Source organism: Parasteatoda tepidariorum, chromosome 5, assembly GCF_043381705.1.
Source record: "Parasteatoda tepidariorum isolate YZ-2023 chromosome 5, CAS_Ptep_4.0, whole genome shotgun sequence".
Taxonomy (NCBI): domain Eukaryota; kingdom Metazoa; phylum Arthropoda; class Arachnida; order Araneae; family Theridiidae; genus Parasteatoda; species Parasteatoda tepidariorum.
In genome coordinates, this window is record NC_092208.1 from 5,366,640 (window position 1) to 5,382,023 (window position 15,384).

General features: G+C 29.1%; 2 protein-coding genes across 2 annotated transcripts in view; one reads left to right on the forward strand and one right to left on the reverse strand.

The window, feature by feature from the left end:
• Positions 1-4,516: 4,516 nt before the first annotated feature.
• Positions 4,517-10,250, forward strand: LOC107442414 (transcription factor IIIA; the record flags this gene model as incomplete). Its single annotated transcript, XM_071180946.1, is given in 2 exon segments — positions 4,517-4,552; positions 9,609-10,250. Coding segments are annotated over 2 exon segments (636 nt in total), but the record flags the coding sequence as incomplete, so codon positions are not given.
• A 586-nt stretch (positions 10,251-10,836) lies between these two features.
• The window catches only part of LOC107439726 (eukaryotic initiation factor 4A-III), a 27,298-nt gene continuing 22,750 nt past the window's right edge, over positions 10,837-15,384 (reverse strand). The window contains exons 10-11 of the mRNA XM_043056116.2: positions 14,074-14,201; positions 10,837-10,974 (exon numbers count right to left, since the gene is read on the reverse strand). Of these exons, the coding sequence (XP_042912050.1) occupies positions 10,958-10,974; positions 14,074-14,201 (145 nt within the window). The 3' untranslated portion in view covers positions 10,837-10,957. The remainder of the gene's footprint in view (positions 10,975-14,073; positions 14,202-15,384) is intronic.

Consider the following 15,384-nt stretch of genomic DNA (forward strand, 5'->3'; position numbering starts at 1 on the left):
ACTAATAAAAAACTAAAGAACTATTATTGTGAGGGAAAGAAAGCAAAATAAGAATTGTACAAGCTAATTAATTAATCCCTTAGTAGACATACTATTTATGTAGTACATATTATTTTACATTCAAAATTTTTATCATAAACTATAACCATAAACTATATTTTAGTGTGACGTAGCAAAGAAAAAAAGGTTGAGAATCACTGGTTTATCTGTGAAATGAAAAGTTGAGGACTGGTGTGCAGAGATGGTGTGTTAACCTATATCTTCTGCTCTTAGGGTAGCTTTGTGCTCTCATGGTAGATGAATCCCTGGGTGTTGCTAATAGCCAGGGATTTATTCCCAGCATAATAGGGATTCATCTCTATTACCATTTAAGGCCTGCTAACTCTCAGGCGTTTATATCTTAGGATGTCAGGCCACCAATCTCTTTCTCCCAAAATAGTTTTGTAGTTAAAAAAAAAATTGCAATGCCTGTGAAATCACAAGCAAAAAAAGTACACTGCTTTTAACAAATCATATATAGATGTTTTCTGTTTTAAGCAAGATGCTTTAATGCATGCTGAAGTAGCTAATTTGATTAATAGTTTGATTGTTTCTTTTTCAAACCCAAGTTTTGCAGGGTTCCCACGGTACTTGAAAAACCTTGAAAGTCCTTGATTTTTGTTGAAAGAAATTAGGGTCCTGAATTCTGCTATAGGGTAGGGTACTTGAAAAGCACTTGATTTTTTAGGAATTAAAATAATATTAAACTTTCTTTCAAAACAGCAGTAAAAAAATAATAAATAAATCCAAAGGAAAATTATAGAAATTCTGATAGATGCAATTTTTAATGCTTGAAGTGGAAAGGGTTAAAAAAGATGCAAAACTTTTCTCCAAGGTGCGTAGCCAAATTTTTCAACAAAAAATAAGCACCTTTTAAGCTTTTTTCAAGCACTCAAAAATATTTTTAAGAACTTATAAAAATATATAATTAAGCAGGGTTGGCAATTTTTTGACAATTGACGGTTTTATCCGGATTTAACCGTCATGTCAAAAAAAAGTTTTTTTGGCATATTTTTAGACTATTGTCAAAAATAATGACATTTTGAATCATAAAACGGATTGGGGTTGAATTAAATGCGAAAAGGTCGAATAGAACAATATGAACAGTGTCTTTTTGCAAAATACGTGGCAAAAATCAACAGGATAAAGGAAAAATTAAGCACTTTATAAAAACACCCAATGAAAAAAGCACCTTTAAGGGCTTTTAAAAAACGAAAATTCGAAAATAAGCACCTTTAAGCACTTTCTAAAAATGCTACGCACCCTGTTCTCTCCTATATTTTTCACACCAGATTATTGTTCACCTCTCTGATGTTTTGAAAGCTGAAATTTCTAGCAAATTTTTGGTTTTGTAGTCATAGTTTTCGAATGATATATTGTGTTTAACTGATTTAGAAATATGTTCAATGTGTTAACTTTACTATTACGACAGGTTAATATTGTTATCTTATTTGTTCTTTTAATTTATGTACGAAGGATGATTAATTTTTTATAATTCATAGTTAAATTTTTAAATTTAGTTTTTACTGCTAATAAATAAAATTTATTTCTACAGGTTTCATTGATTATGAATAAATTTTGTGATTCATATTAAACTGATACTTAGTTTACGGATATAAAAAGTTATATAAAATGTTCCACAAATTGCGATTTTAAATGAAAGTAATTAATGAATCACATATCACAGGATGCGTAGCATATTTAAAAAGTGCTTAAAGGTGCTTATTTCCGATTTTCGTTTTTTAAAAGCCCTTAAAGGTGCTTTTTTCATTGGGTGTTTTTAAAAAGTGCTTCCTTTTCCCTTTTTCAAAATGATTTTTCCTTTTACCATGTTGATTTTTGCTACGAATTATGCAAAAATGACACAGTTCACATTGTTCTATTTAACATTTTCACAATTAATTCAACCCCAATCTATTTGGAGTATCGTCGGTCAGTAGCGTATGAAAACGCCATTCAATTTACATGATTCAAAACTTTTGGCAATTGTCAAAAACATGACATGACGATTAAAACCAGATAAAACAGTCAGTTGTCAAAAACTTTCCAACCCTGCCTAATTATGATATTTTTTTAAAATGCTTTAAAATATTATTTGAGTGCTTATTTTTTGTTGAATAATTTGGCTACACACCCTGGTAGTGTTTTTAAAAAGTGCTTATTTCCGATTTTCGTTTTTCAAAAGCCCTTAAAGGTGTTTTTTTTCATTGGGTGTCTTAAAAAGTGCTTCATTTTCCCTTTTTCAAAATGAGATTATTCCTTGATCATGTTGATTTTCTCCACAAATTATGCAAAAAGACACTGCTCTATTCAAAATTTATATGATTAATACAACCTCTATCTATGTCAGCGTACCATCGGTCCGTAACGTATGAAAACGCCATTCGTTTTACATGATTCAAAATTTTATGATTTTTGACAACTGTCAAAAACTATGCGAAAAGTTTTTTTTCTCTTTTTTTTTCGACAGGACGGTTAGAATTGTCAATAGTCAAAAACTTGCCTAATTATATCTCTTTCTAAAGTGCTTAAAAATATTTTTGAGTGCTTGAAAAGTGCTTATTTTTTGTTGAAAAATTTGGCTACGCACCCTGTTTCAAATATTACTTTAAAGTGATTTGCAAATTACTCATCAGAATTCATATTAAGGTATTTTATATATCACACATCATGATACACATTAAAGTGATTTATCAATCACACATCAAGATTTCATTTAAAGTTATTTCTGAATCATATAACGTGATATGTATTTAAGTAATTTTAGAATCATGCCTCACAATTCTCATTCTAGTAGTTTACAAATCTCGCATTGCGATTCGCAAAAGAAAGATTTAAGAATTACCACTCACAATACTCATCAAAATGATTTAAGAATCATACATAGCTGTTCTAATTTAAGCACCTTTCGAATTGCAATTTGCATCATAATGATCACTATTCACATGAAAACTATTAGCTAATCACGCAATAGAATTCACATTAAAGTGATTTATGTATTACACTTTGTGATTTACTTCTTGTTAGTTCGTGCATATTGTATGATTTGCTATTCAGATTATATTGTTCAGATTTAAGAAACACACTGCAATTCAGTTTCAATTTACAAATCACACATTGTGATATGTGATTTACGCAATCTTCGAGACTTATTTCACCTTTCTTATGATTTTGATTAACATATACTATATCTAGATTCGTAAAAATGCAATTTAAAAATTATGCTTAGTAAAAATAATGCATATTCACAAAATTTTAATCATCACACTTCACATTTTATAGATATATTTTAAAGAAAATAAAGCTTAGTAAGTCTTAGTTAGTTATCTGCAAAATATTGTTCTACAATAGATTTTATTATGTTCAAAATACAATCTGATATTCTGACAAAATAGATACTTTATTAAAATTGAAACGGATATGTTAAATGGATTTTATCTAATTATATACATTTCCTGTAACCTAAAATTTGATCTAACATATTACAAAAAAGTATTTATATTTTAATAATCGTGCAATTACACAAACTTTATCAATTATTTACTATGCTTGTTTAATGTAATATGCATTATCCATTCTACAGTTTCATTAATTGTAATTCACTTTATAAAATTTTTCATGAAAAGTTTCACTGAGGCTAGTTTTTAAATGTTGGCTAGTAACCTATGTCAATCAGAGTTTATATATATATTTTTTTGGGTCAATTGGAATTTTTTCAAATTGATTTGAAACAGCAATGTAACTATCAACCATTTGTTTTATTAGCTGATAAATTTAATAAATATTTTTTTGTTTTTGTCAAATAAGCATTGTGCTTTAAAAATAAAATTTTTTGCTTCTACGTAATTTTTAAATCTGGTTGACATGTACTTTAGGATATAACTGTAATACTGAATGATTGAACCTTGAAAAATTTGATTTTAGGTCCTTGAATTATTAAAAAAAAAATTGAGTGGGAACCCTGTTTTGTGTTATTAGTTTTTTTTTCTTTCTTTTTTCTGTGTGTCAGAGGTTTTGGGAAGAACTTTTTTAGAAACTCAGTTTTGCGCTTGACAATATGGAGACATTTCAAAATTTTTAATAAGTTATTACTGACGAGAGAGAAGTATGAAGAACCAAAAGCCTTATAAACAATACATTTAACTGTTTGCAAAGACAATTATAAAAATTGCCGTCTTAGAAATGAGCTTACAGATATTTGTTAAAAACTATTTAATTAATTCCAATTTCAGCTACAAAAAAAAAATTCAGAATTTTATAAGAGAAGAATTTTTTTAATTTCAATTGTCTGAGAGTAGTCCAATATACATGGGTGCAGCAGGATCCCAAAAGACGGGGATTGCATTTCCTGGCTTTGAATCCCAAACTGAGCAAATTTTAGAGTTTGTGCTGTGATATGATTTATTTTATCTTTATATTTTAGTTATTTTTAAGTAAATTGTGTAACTTTTTTCCCTCTTACTTTCAGAAGGAACTGGAAATACATATACAACATCGGCATCGACGAAGACTGGTTAGTATCAATTCCCAATATATATTTAAATTTTAGTCTAACTGAATGTTTTATGCTATACTCTAATCTAAATTGTACATAACTATTTTATGAAAAACGTTAAACATTCTTTTCTTTAGTAAAATTACTTAATACTTACTTAAAACTACATAGTAAAATTGTAATTACTGAAACAAAAGAACTGTATTAAGTTTTATATACATTTTTTTAAGGAATGCAACTCTTGACTTTCGTGTCTAGTGTGGGAAAATGATAAGCCAGGTTAAAAGTAAACGAAAATTCAGTTAGGACCAGGGCTCGAAAAACCTCAGAAATTTTACCCGTCCCCGAGGACGGCTTGTCCAACAATGTACCCGTCCTCCTTTGGAACTAACCCGCAGCTTCTAAATAAATAAAAATATAATTTTCTCTTATTTATTACAAACATTTATATAAATTGCACAATGAATTAGTAGTTGCTAGGATTACATTATACAGTAATAAAAGAAATACTAGATTACTAATAGTAACCTAGTATTTCTTTTATGAAATAATTTAAATGACAAAGGTCAAGGCGGGAAAGTGGCTGTCCACGCGGGCGTCGGATTCGAGAAATTCGTTGTCCGCAGGGAATTTTTGACCGCCGCGGACGGGCTGTTTTTCGAGCCCTGGTTAGGACTGAGTTCTATTTCTTACCTCATCTCTTATATAATTGAAAACATATATTATATATTTTAAAATAAATACTGTGTGCAAAAAAAAAAAAAATATTGACTTATTAACTTATTGTCCAATTTATACTATTAATTCATACTCTCCCTATATCTTGTTCAAATTTTCAATCGTTCATAAAATACTTTTTTATTCATCCAAAGTTCAATCACATTTTTTAAAATATATAGTGTACGACACTTGGTGTTAATAAAATTTTTTCAAATATTAATTCATTCATTGAACTTAATTAATTAATTTTAGTTTAATATGAGGGAAAAAATTGTAATTATTTAATAAAAAGTACCTAAATTAAAAATTTTCTTTGTTGATCTAAGTAGTAATTGACTTTAAAAACATTTTTTTCTTATATTATTTGTTTCTTAATAATCTAACCAAAAGTGCTATCACAGCTAAATATCAGGACAAAATATTTTTAATCAGAACTACGTAATCTTGACTATGAAATCCTAATAATTATGGATAAATTGTAATAGTTAGCATCTCTGGAAATTTAAATTCCAATAAGACAGCAAGGAAAATTATTCTTAAAAAAAAGAGAGAGTACTTTGCATATACTTTCTCCAAATAGTATATTATCAATAGCTAGTTGGGACCCCTAGCTATTAATCAATAACTGAGCTTCCCTCATTTATTAAATAACTTAATTTAGGGATTTTTCATTCAATTTTCCTCTAGCATTATATATTGTATGCCGATACACTATTTCATAGTTGCCAGCTCTATTGGTTTCTCCAGTAGACTACTGGATTTTGCCAGTTTCTACTGGTTTCTTAAAAATTCTCCTGGTATTCGTATATTTTAGAAAATTCCCTATAATAGTTGATTAAGTTTCTTTAAAAATTTCTATTGAAATCAAATTTTTGTGCAGATTATTGCTTGCTTGAATATTTGAATAAGTGTTACTAAAATACATAATGAATCGAGCCTCAATTATCAAAATCGGTAAAAAACTTTTTTTGTTCTAAGATGTTTATTTTTGTTCAGAACTCGCTTTTTAAATTAATTAAACGATCTGTTAACTAGCTTTGATGAATTAACCTCTTAACTGCCGCTGGCGTATATACAGTCAAACCCCGCTATAGTGAACCTTCAAGAGACCGAAATTTTGGTTCACTATATCCGTTACAAAAACAAGAAAAAATACTTATCGCTACATTCCCCTCTATAAATGGTTCTGAAAATCGGTTTATGTATTTATTTTGAAGTAAAAATATCAAAATTATTACAAAAAAAGGAGAAAAAAAATCAGTCGAAAACAGAAAAAAGTTCATTATACCCAACTTTCTCACTTTTTTGGTTCACTATATCCTCAAAAAATAACATTATACGTGTATAACGAGGCACGGTACTGAACACTTTGTTCACTATATCCGGGAGTTCACTATAAACCATGTTCACTATAGCGGGGTTAGACTGTATATATATATTAATAAACATATAAGGATATATTTTATTATTAGTATTACTATATATTATTAGACAGACTATATAGAATTAAGTAGATTATTTTATATTTCTTTAGATTATATATGTTACCGTGAAGGATCGAAATCAAGAGAATGTCTACTTTCATCGATGAATGTTAGCAATCACATAGTCATTTTGATGAATGTCTGAAATGTTTCCTATATCCGATTTGATAACTGTTGATATCGTTGATAACACTGAATGTTGATTTCTACATTCAATGTCCGTAACGTTGTTCATGCCAGAAATATTTGTTATATCCGATTTGATATTGATTTATTCGTTGATATTATTACATTTATTCGATATTTCAATATCTGCAAAGGATAAATTAGGAGAAACATCAGTATTCGGAGTACCGGTTAAATGCACACCTTACAGTGGCACTTGACTGTAAGAAACCTCAGGGTTGGGTATACCGGGCAAATGTACACCCGGCAGTGGCACTTAAGTATACCTAGTATATATTTCGGACATTTACCTAAGCGACTATGGGATTGTCAACAGTTACCGGTGTAAATCAACAACCAATTTCGGTCATTCACAGTATATATTATACTATATCAAAAATTAGAAATATTGCAATAATACACATATATATTATTGTAATACTTCTAATTTCTGATATCTAGTTTGGAAAGTTGGCACTCTTTTATCTAGAGATTTTAAATTTTCATTCCTTGATTTAGCAATATTTATTTGTTTTTATTTTGTTCTATTTCTCATAAATTTGTTCCAATTTAAAGAAAAATGTATAAATACAATTTCGGTATTGTGGTTTAAATACTATGGCACTTGATACCATGGATTTCTTAAAGTGTTTTCTTGAGGTCAAATGCAAATCAGGAATTTTAAATCTATTACTATTGATGTATGCTGACCATGTTTATAATTTATATTAGTTATCTGAAATACGATTGTAATATTTCTTTGTTTTCTTAAATAGAAAGCTTCTAGAAAATTTGATTGTTGGCTTATCATGCGGATGTTTTGCATCATTAGTCATAGACAAATAAAATCGGATTAGACTGTTACCCTAATCGTAAAAACCCACCCCTGCTCTTGAAACTCCCTNCCAAGAAGCTATTAATTTGGAAAAGCAGTTGTCAACTGTTTCTGAAGCTTTAAATAAGCTTCAAACAGAAAATACCTCAATTTCAGAAGCTGTTGAAATATGGATAAACTTAATATCGAGTGACGAATTAGAACCCCATAAACAACATTTTGTAAAAAGATTTCATCAGGCTGTTCAGCCACCTCATTTATTAGCTTATATTATGGATCCCAAAACAAGAGGACAACTTTTAAATCATGATCAAGAACAATTAGCAGAAGACTGGCTTTCTAAGCATCACCCAGAATTTCTACCAGGTGTTATGGCCTTCAAAATTTCTGATCCCGAGTACTTTCCAAAATCAATGATGCATGACACTGTTATTCAACAGTTTTCGTCTCAAAAATGGCGGAAAATTATGGCAAAAAAAAAGTTTAAAAAATCCCAAGCTTCCACAAAATTTCTGCAAATTCTTTTTTTCTTTACACTCAGCACCAGCATCCTCTGCCTCCATCGAAAGACATTTTTCAACCTTCGGTTTGGTGTGGAGCAAACTACGAAATAGATTAGGAGTAGATAAAGCTACAAAACTAGTAAAAGTGTATCGCCATCTAAGGGAGAAATGCGGACACTTTGAATCTGGTGTATAATATTAATAAATAATTAAAATTTAACCTTTTTTTTTAAATTAACTCTTAGCTTCTGCTGAAAATTTTTAACTATTTGGAGAAAGTTTCTCATCATCAAAAAAAAAAAAAATGGCTAACCTTCTTAAATATTATTTTTACGATTTCACTTTAATATAATTTATTCTGTTCCTTTTAATATCATATCTTTAAAAAAATTGTAAAGAAACAAAAATGAAATTCATTTACTAAGTGATACATTAACTGATTTAAACAGTTTTATTTTCTGCTTTAAAAAAAACTTATTGTATATGCTTTTTTTATAATTTTATATGTATTTATATGTTTTTTGAAATTAAAAGTATAAAGTTAAAATTATTTATCTAAAAATGAAGCCTTTTTCCTAAGGTTCAATATTAAAAAAAAAAAATAGGACAAACTACTAATACTCTTTATAATTATGTCATTGTAATTTCTCTTTTTATTAATCTTATTGCAAATAGATGGAAGACCATCAAATATTTATTTCTGTTTTTTAAAAGTATGATGAAATTTTAGTTTTTACTGATTATAAATATTTATTGATTATAAATTAATAATAGGTAATATTTTTTATATGCTTATTAAATACAGTAAATAAATGTGTGCAAAAACAAAAAGATTAACAAACTTGTACCTTTTATATTACTGTTGCATTTATATTTTATAATGCTTGAGATAAAAATTGTGAAACATTTTGAGGTAAAAATTGTCTTTAACAATAAAGAAGATTCAAATATGTATTAGTGACAATGCGTTCTTTAAGCTTATTTTAATTTTGTTATATCTATTTAAAATTAACTTTCTGGATTTATTTATATTTTTAAGCTTATACAATACTATTTAATAATTAAAAATATTTACGCAGTAAAACTTTTTAAGTTCAGGTTTACTAAATGAAAAAACCCAATTTTCCCCAGGTTTTTTCAAATCCTGATTACAATGTTAACCCATTGATACACAAACGTAAACAAGTGTAATCCAGTTTCAGCGGCGTAAAAACAACACAGCTGTATAGTATCACCTGATAGTTGAGATTTTACAAAGAATCTTATAGTGCGTCTAATAATTTGGTCAGGGACTGTATATTTCCTGTGGTAAGTATCAACACGATGGTAAAATGTTAACAAAGTAATAAACTTTCATTCTCTTTTAGAAAAAAAAGGAGACACCTAAAAAACCAGGATTTGCTGAAATATTATCAGGGTTTGCTAAAGGTACAAAAAAGGATTTGAACCCGCATCTTTCAAAGGCAGTTTTGGAAGAGGAGGTCAGAGAATCAGATGATGAAGCTACAGAACCCAAAAGAGTAAATCGTAACGACACGCAAGAACAAGGTGATGAACATCAATTAGAGGCTTCCAACACACATCTTTTAAACATCTCTTCAGAAGAAGAATCAGAGGATTTATCTGGTGATGAAAAGCTGTATATAGTGAATGGGGAATGCTCTAATCTGAACTTGAATGGACATCTTTCAAATGCAAAGAAAGACAAAGATAGCAATTTTAAAGAGAGTTTCAGTTTATCTGGCATCACACAAAATGACGACACAGATACTCGAGGTTCAAATCTATTTACAAATACAGTTTTGGAAGAGAAAGTTGAAGAATTAAATGATGAACTTGTAGAAATTGAAGTGGTCTATCATAGCTCACAAAGTGACTTGGATCATCAGCGCCCAAATGGGAAAAATTGTAGAGCAGATCAAATGGGAATGTTTTCAGATACGCCAATGACTGGCAAAGTTACATGAATGACACATTTTTATAATGCATTAAATAATTTTAAAAATCAATGATTTGCATACTTTAATTTGCATCAGTACATGGGGGTTTAAGTTCATTACATACCTGCCAACATTGGAGAAATAAAGTAACAGATTTTACTTGGGCTATTCTAGCCAAGAGTGAAGTTTTGATACATTTAGCAAAGTAAAAATATATATATATAAATCTTAATCTAATGATTAATTTAAACCATTCTTTATAAATACTGAATATACTGCAGTTCTGGCAATAGTACCATCTGTTGAAAAAAAAAGTATTTTTGCCATTAGCAAATATTTTATCTCCCATTTCTTCAACAAATATGGGTAAACAGGAGACTTGGCAGGTATGTTTGAGGAATTTTGGTAAGAATATTTAAATACTTCTCTAGGCGCTTGAAAATCAAACACTTTTCAATCTTGAAAAACCAGTTAAAGTAGAGATGACAGCTATATAAGTTTTCTAAAAACCTATTATTGGTTGTAAAAGTTGTGTGTATTGCCATAAGGTATGAATCAAACTGCTAGTTATTAAAAAGTAGCACCATTACAACTACCAGAAGAAATTTGCCAGCTGTGTAAATTACATTTCTTAATTTTTAAAAGACACTCTAAATAATGTTAATGATATTTATTATACAAAACTACATAATATGATGAATGATAGATTCTTAATCTTTTCTCTGCTGATACAGAACACAATTTATTTCAAAATGAATAATGCACATTTCTTTCCTTCAGATAAGATCAGCAACTGTAAAACAATAAATATAATAGTAAATAAAAATTAAGACAGACAATGTAGGATACTTAATTTAAGAAGCAGCATTATAAAATGGTAAAAAATATTTTTTTTTAAAATGCTTTTTATGAATTTATTGCTTGTGCCAAAACGATGGTTTGGTTAGATAGCACACAAGAAAAAAAAAGTTAAAATTAGAGTTCATAAATAAATGAATCATATAAATTAAAAATCGTAAAATCCATGCAGTAACTCCAAAATAAGGATTGACGCCGAAATGACATGAATAGGACTCGTTAAAAAAGAGATACTCAAATGACTGAGAGCAAAACATGGAGTTCATTAAAGAAAAATGAAAGAACATTTCTAGAGGGAACTATCGTGATTTCTGAATTTTGTATTTTCTATTACTAATTTGAAATTCTAGCTTAAGCCAGCCATTGCGGACCTTTTCTTAATCCCAAATGAGAAAAATCACTATAATTTCTTTTCTCTCTGATGAACAAGAAAGACATCCTTGAAAAAAATTCTGCAGAAAGGAAAACCAAAATTTTCCCCTTCCCAAAATGATAAATCTTTCTGCGAAAACTCTGTAATGTACTGCGTCAATGTCGCCACAGGACCTTCACATATTATACACAGGAATGAAAGTAGTCAGAAAGTAAAAAAGAGAAAAATCCAAGAATATATATATATATGAAAATCGATGTTAAGGCTTGGTTTCTTAGGACAGGACGCCGTCAGCNAGATTGATGTTAGATATGACAGCCGCAAAAATGAATAATGACATTGGATTTTAAGAATCCAATATAATGAATCCGCGAAAACAAATCCCTGCTATTTAGGCCCTAAATAGTAGCGATTTGTTTTCATGTAACCTTAAATTTTAGGGTTTTAAAAGCCTGCAAATTTTAAATCAAGTAAAAACAAAAATTGATGTTTGATGATAAAATCGCGATTTGTATTAATGCGATTTTAGAAATGCATAAATAAAAATCGTGATATTGGATTTTTAAACCTTGCAAATGAGAATCGTAATGTACAATATTTAAATCACATGAATAAGAATCGCAATGTGTAACTTTTAAATCAGGTAAATAAGAATCGAGGTATTAGTAGATTCTGGGCTTGGGATTCCTAAAAGGTTTGCTTGTATCGTTTTTGTTTAACCATAATAAACAATAATTTACAAGATTAGTGAATGAGCAAATAAATATTTTTACGGCTAATTTTTTTAAAAATCCTTATTTTGTTTGCTTGCACGCCAGAAAACAGGAAGCAGCGACGTCTGATTTACGAAAATACGCAGGTAAAAATCTTATTTTCGGCGTGTAAAAGCACGCTAAAATAAGTTGAAATGGGGGGGGGGGGGTTATCAGCTAGGACATAATTTGAATTTTCTGTTTATCTTTGAAAATCGGAAATAAATATAATTATTATATTTCAACTACTGAATTTTCAGAAAAGCAAAACATTTGAAGNTCGACGTCACGCCGACGCCCAGATAAGGCGCTTGTCCTAAGAAACCAGACCTTTAGATATGACAGCCGCAAAAATGAATAATGACATTGGATTTTAAGAATCCAATATAATGAATCCGCGAAAACAAATCGCTGCTATTTAGGCCCTAAATAGTAGCGATTTGTTTTCACGTAACCTTAAATTTTAGGGTTTTAAAAGCGTGCAAATTTTAAATCGAGTAAAAACGAAAATTGATGTTTGATGATAAAATCGCGATTTTATCACCACATGGTTCGCGATTTGTATTAATGCGATTTTAGAAATGCATAAATAAAAATCGCGATATTGGATTTTAAAACCTTGCAAATGAGAATCGTAATGTACAATATTTAAATCACATGAATAAGAATTGCAATGCGTAACTTTTAAATCAGGTAAATAAAAATTGAGGTATTAGTAGATTCTGGGCTTGGGATTCCTAAAAGGCTTGCTTGTATCATTTTTGTTTAACCATAATAAACAATAATTTACAAGATTAGTGAATGAGCAAATAAATATTTTTACGGCTAATTGTTTAAAAATCCTTATTTTGTTTGCTTGCACGCCAGAAAACAGGAAGCAGCGACATCTGATTTACGAAAATACGCAGGTAAAAATCTTATTTTCGGCATGTAAAAGCACGCTAAAATAAGTTGAAATGGGGGGGGGGGGTTATCAGCCAGGACATAATTTGAATTTTCTGTTTATCTTTGAAAATCGGAAATAAATATAATTATTATATTTCAACTACTGAATTTTCAGAGAAAGCAAAACTTTTAGAAAATTGGAGTGTTTGATAAAAAGGCTGAAATTCGAGAGACAAAAGCAGAAATCACCAACTAGAAAAAGCTAGTTCTAGTTGCTGAAAAAACTTAGTGAAATAAGGACATCATAAAATAAATATTGCTATAATAAATGAAATAACATAATATAGACAAACTACCATCTTTAAATACCCCACAGATTATGTTTTGAGAGGTCTGCATTCTTTAAAAGACAAAAATATAAAATAAAAGTCCCTGTTTTTTGTAAAGAAAAATGCAAAATTCCTTGTATTTTCCAGGTTTTACCTGTGGAGTGGCAATCCTCACATTTAACAAAAATTAACTCTAAATCTTGTCATAGAAATAATTCTAAAAGAAAAGCTTATTTTTGTTTCAATCTCTCAAAGTTTTGTAATATATAAATATACAAAAATCATACATTTTATAATTGATAAATATAATCTAAAAGCATGAATTAGGGAATTTCAATGAACATTGAAATTTTAATTTTAGACCAGAAGAAAGTTTTTAACTGCTTAAAGTACTAAATGCTTGAAATTAAATTTTATTAGTAAAGAAAAAAGTCTAATATTTATTTTAATATGCAATAACAAGAGATACACTTTTTTTAGTACATCTCCTGTGTCTTGTCTACAACCCTAATTCCTGTTTAAACATTAAAAAAAGAAAACAAATCTAATAATGCACAACACATTTCTGTAAACAAAAAAAGACTAAAAATTTATCAATTATAAAAATATTAGCTTCTTTTAAACTTCTTTTAATTTGAAAAAAAGAAAAGAATTTAATTTTTATAATGAACACTAAGTTAATAATATCAACTCACCATTCATTGGCATTTCGTCAATCTGGGTTGAATAATATTGTTCAATATCTCTTAATATCCTAATGTCATCATTTTTGACAAAGTTTATGGCAACACCTTTACGTCCAAAACGACCAGATCGACCTATCCTGTTAAAATATTAACCCATTATAAGAATACTGCTGACAACAATTACATTAAATATACAAATAAAAAGCAGTAACAAAATCAATAATTAATTGTTAATACTGGTTGAAGTTTTAGTAGTGCTTGCTTTACTTTTATGAAGTCCTTAGAAGTTTTCAGGTATAGAATTTCGATAGGGTGGCAGAAAGACTCTTTATTTTAATCAATGGTTTAATTATTTTAATCATCAATATAACTATAAAAAAAGACTTTTTTGGATGACCAAATATTTTTTTTAAATAACGGCAGGCACAGAACTTGTCTGTGTACCTGTGAAACAAAGTCACGGAAGCAAGCAACATCACCCACACCATAGGTACCCGTTCATAGGGTGGACCACATTTACACAATAGAGTACAACACACAGAAACATCCATACCCTGAGTGGGATTCGAACCTGCAGCCATTGGCTTCGAAGTCGAGCAAGCCAACAACGGACAACTTAATATAGAAGCAATTAATTTTTAAATACAGTCGAACCCCGCTATAGTGAACCGTCTGCGGACTCAGTAATGTGTCCACTATAACCGATGCTTCACTATATCCAAATTTTTTGAAGAATATTTTTTGCATAAGACAGTTGAATGATTGAAAATTGGCTTTGCAATTTTGCATAAGTTATTTAAAAAATTATTAACTAATTAACAGATAATAAAGCAAAAATTGATGGAAAAAGTAATTACGCTGCTAAATATTAGTTTTACTTTCACTTTTTATGAAAAAAATTTGTGATTTTTGATTGAACACAATTAGATCTTAAATTGAGTTCATAAATTTTCATATCTACAATGTGCAAAGAATGCAAGATTTTTACATTTTGAACAAGATTTCGAGCCATCTTGACAAAGCATCTTCTACGTTTTCTCGATAAAACCATGTTTTTGCCGTATGCCGCAAGAATTGCACTTCGATTTTTCCAAATGTATGAAACTGTAGATTTTGACAAGGAAAATTCCTTACACAGTGTCGATTGATTGGTTCCATCATCAATACGCTTTACAATTTTAACTTTGTCCTCTATCGAAAACGCTTTTCTCTTTAGAGAATTTGCCATTTTCACTGCTTTTGAAATAAAAATCTTGTCTCAAATAGATAATGTAAGAATATGAAGAGAGCAGCTGTAGAATGAGTTAAATTGTTCCCCTT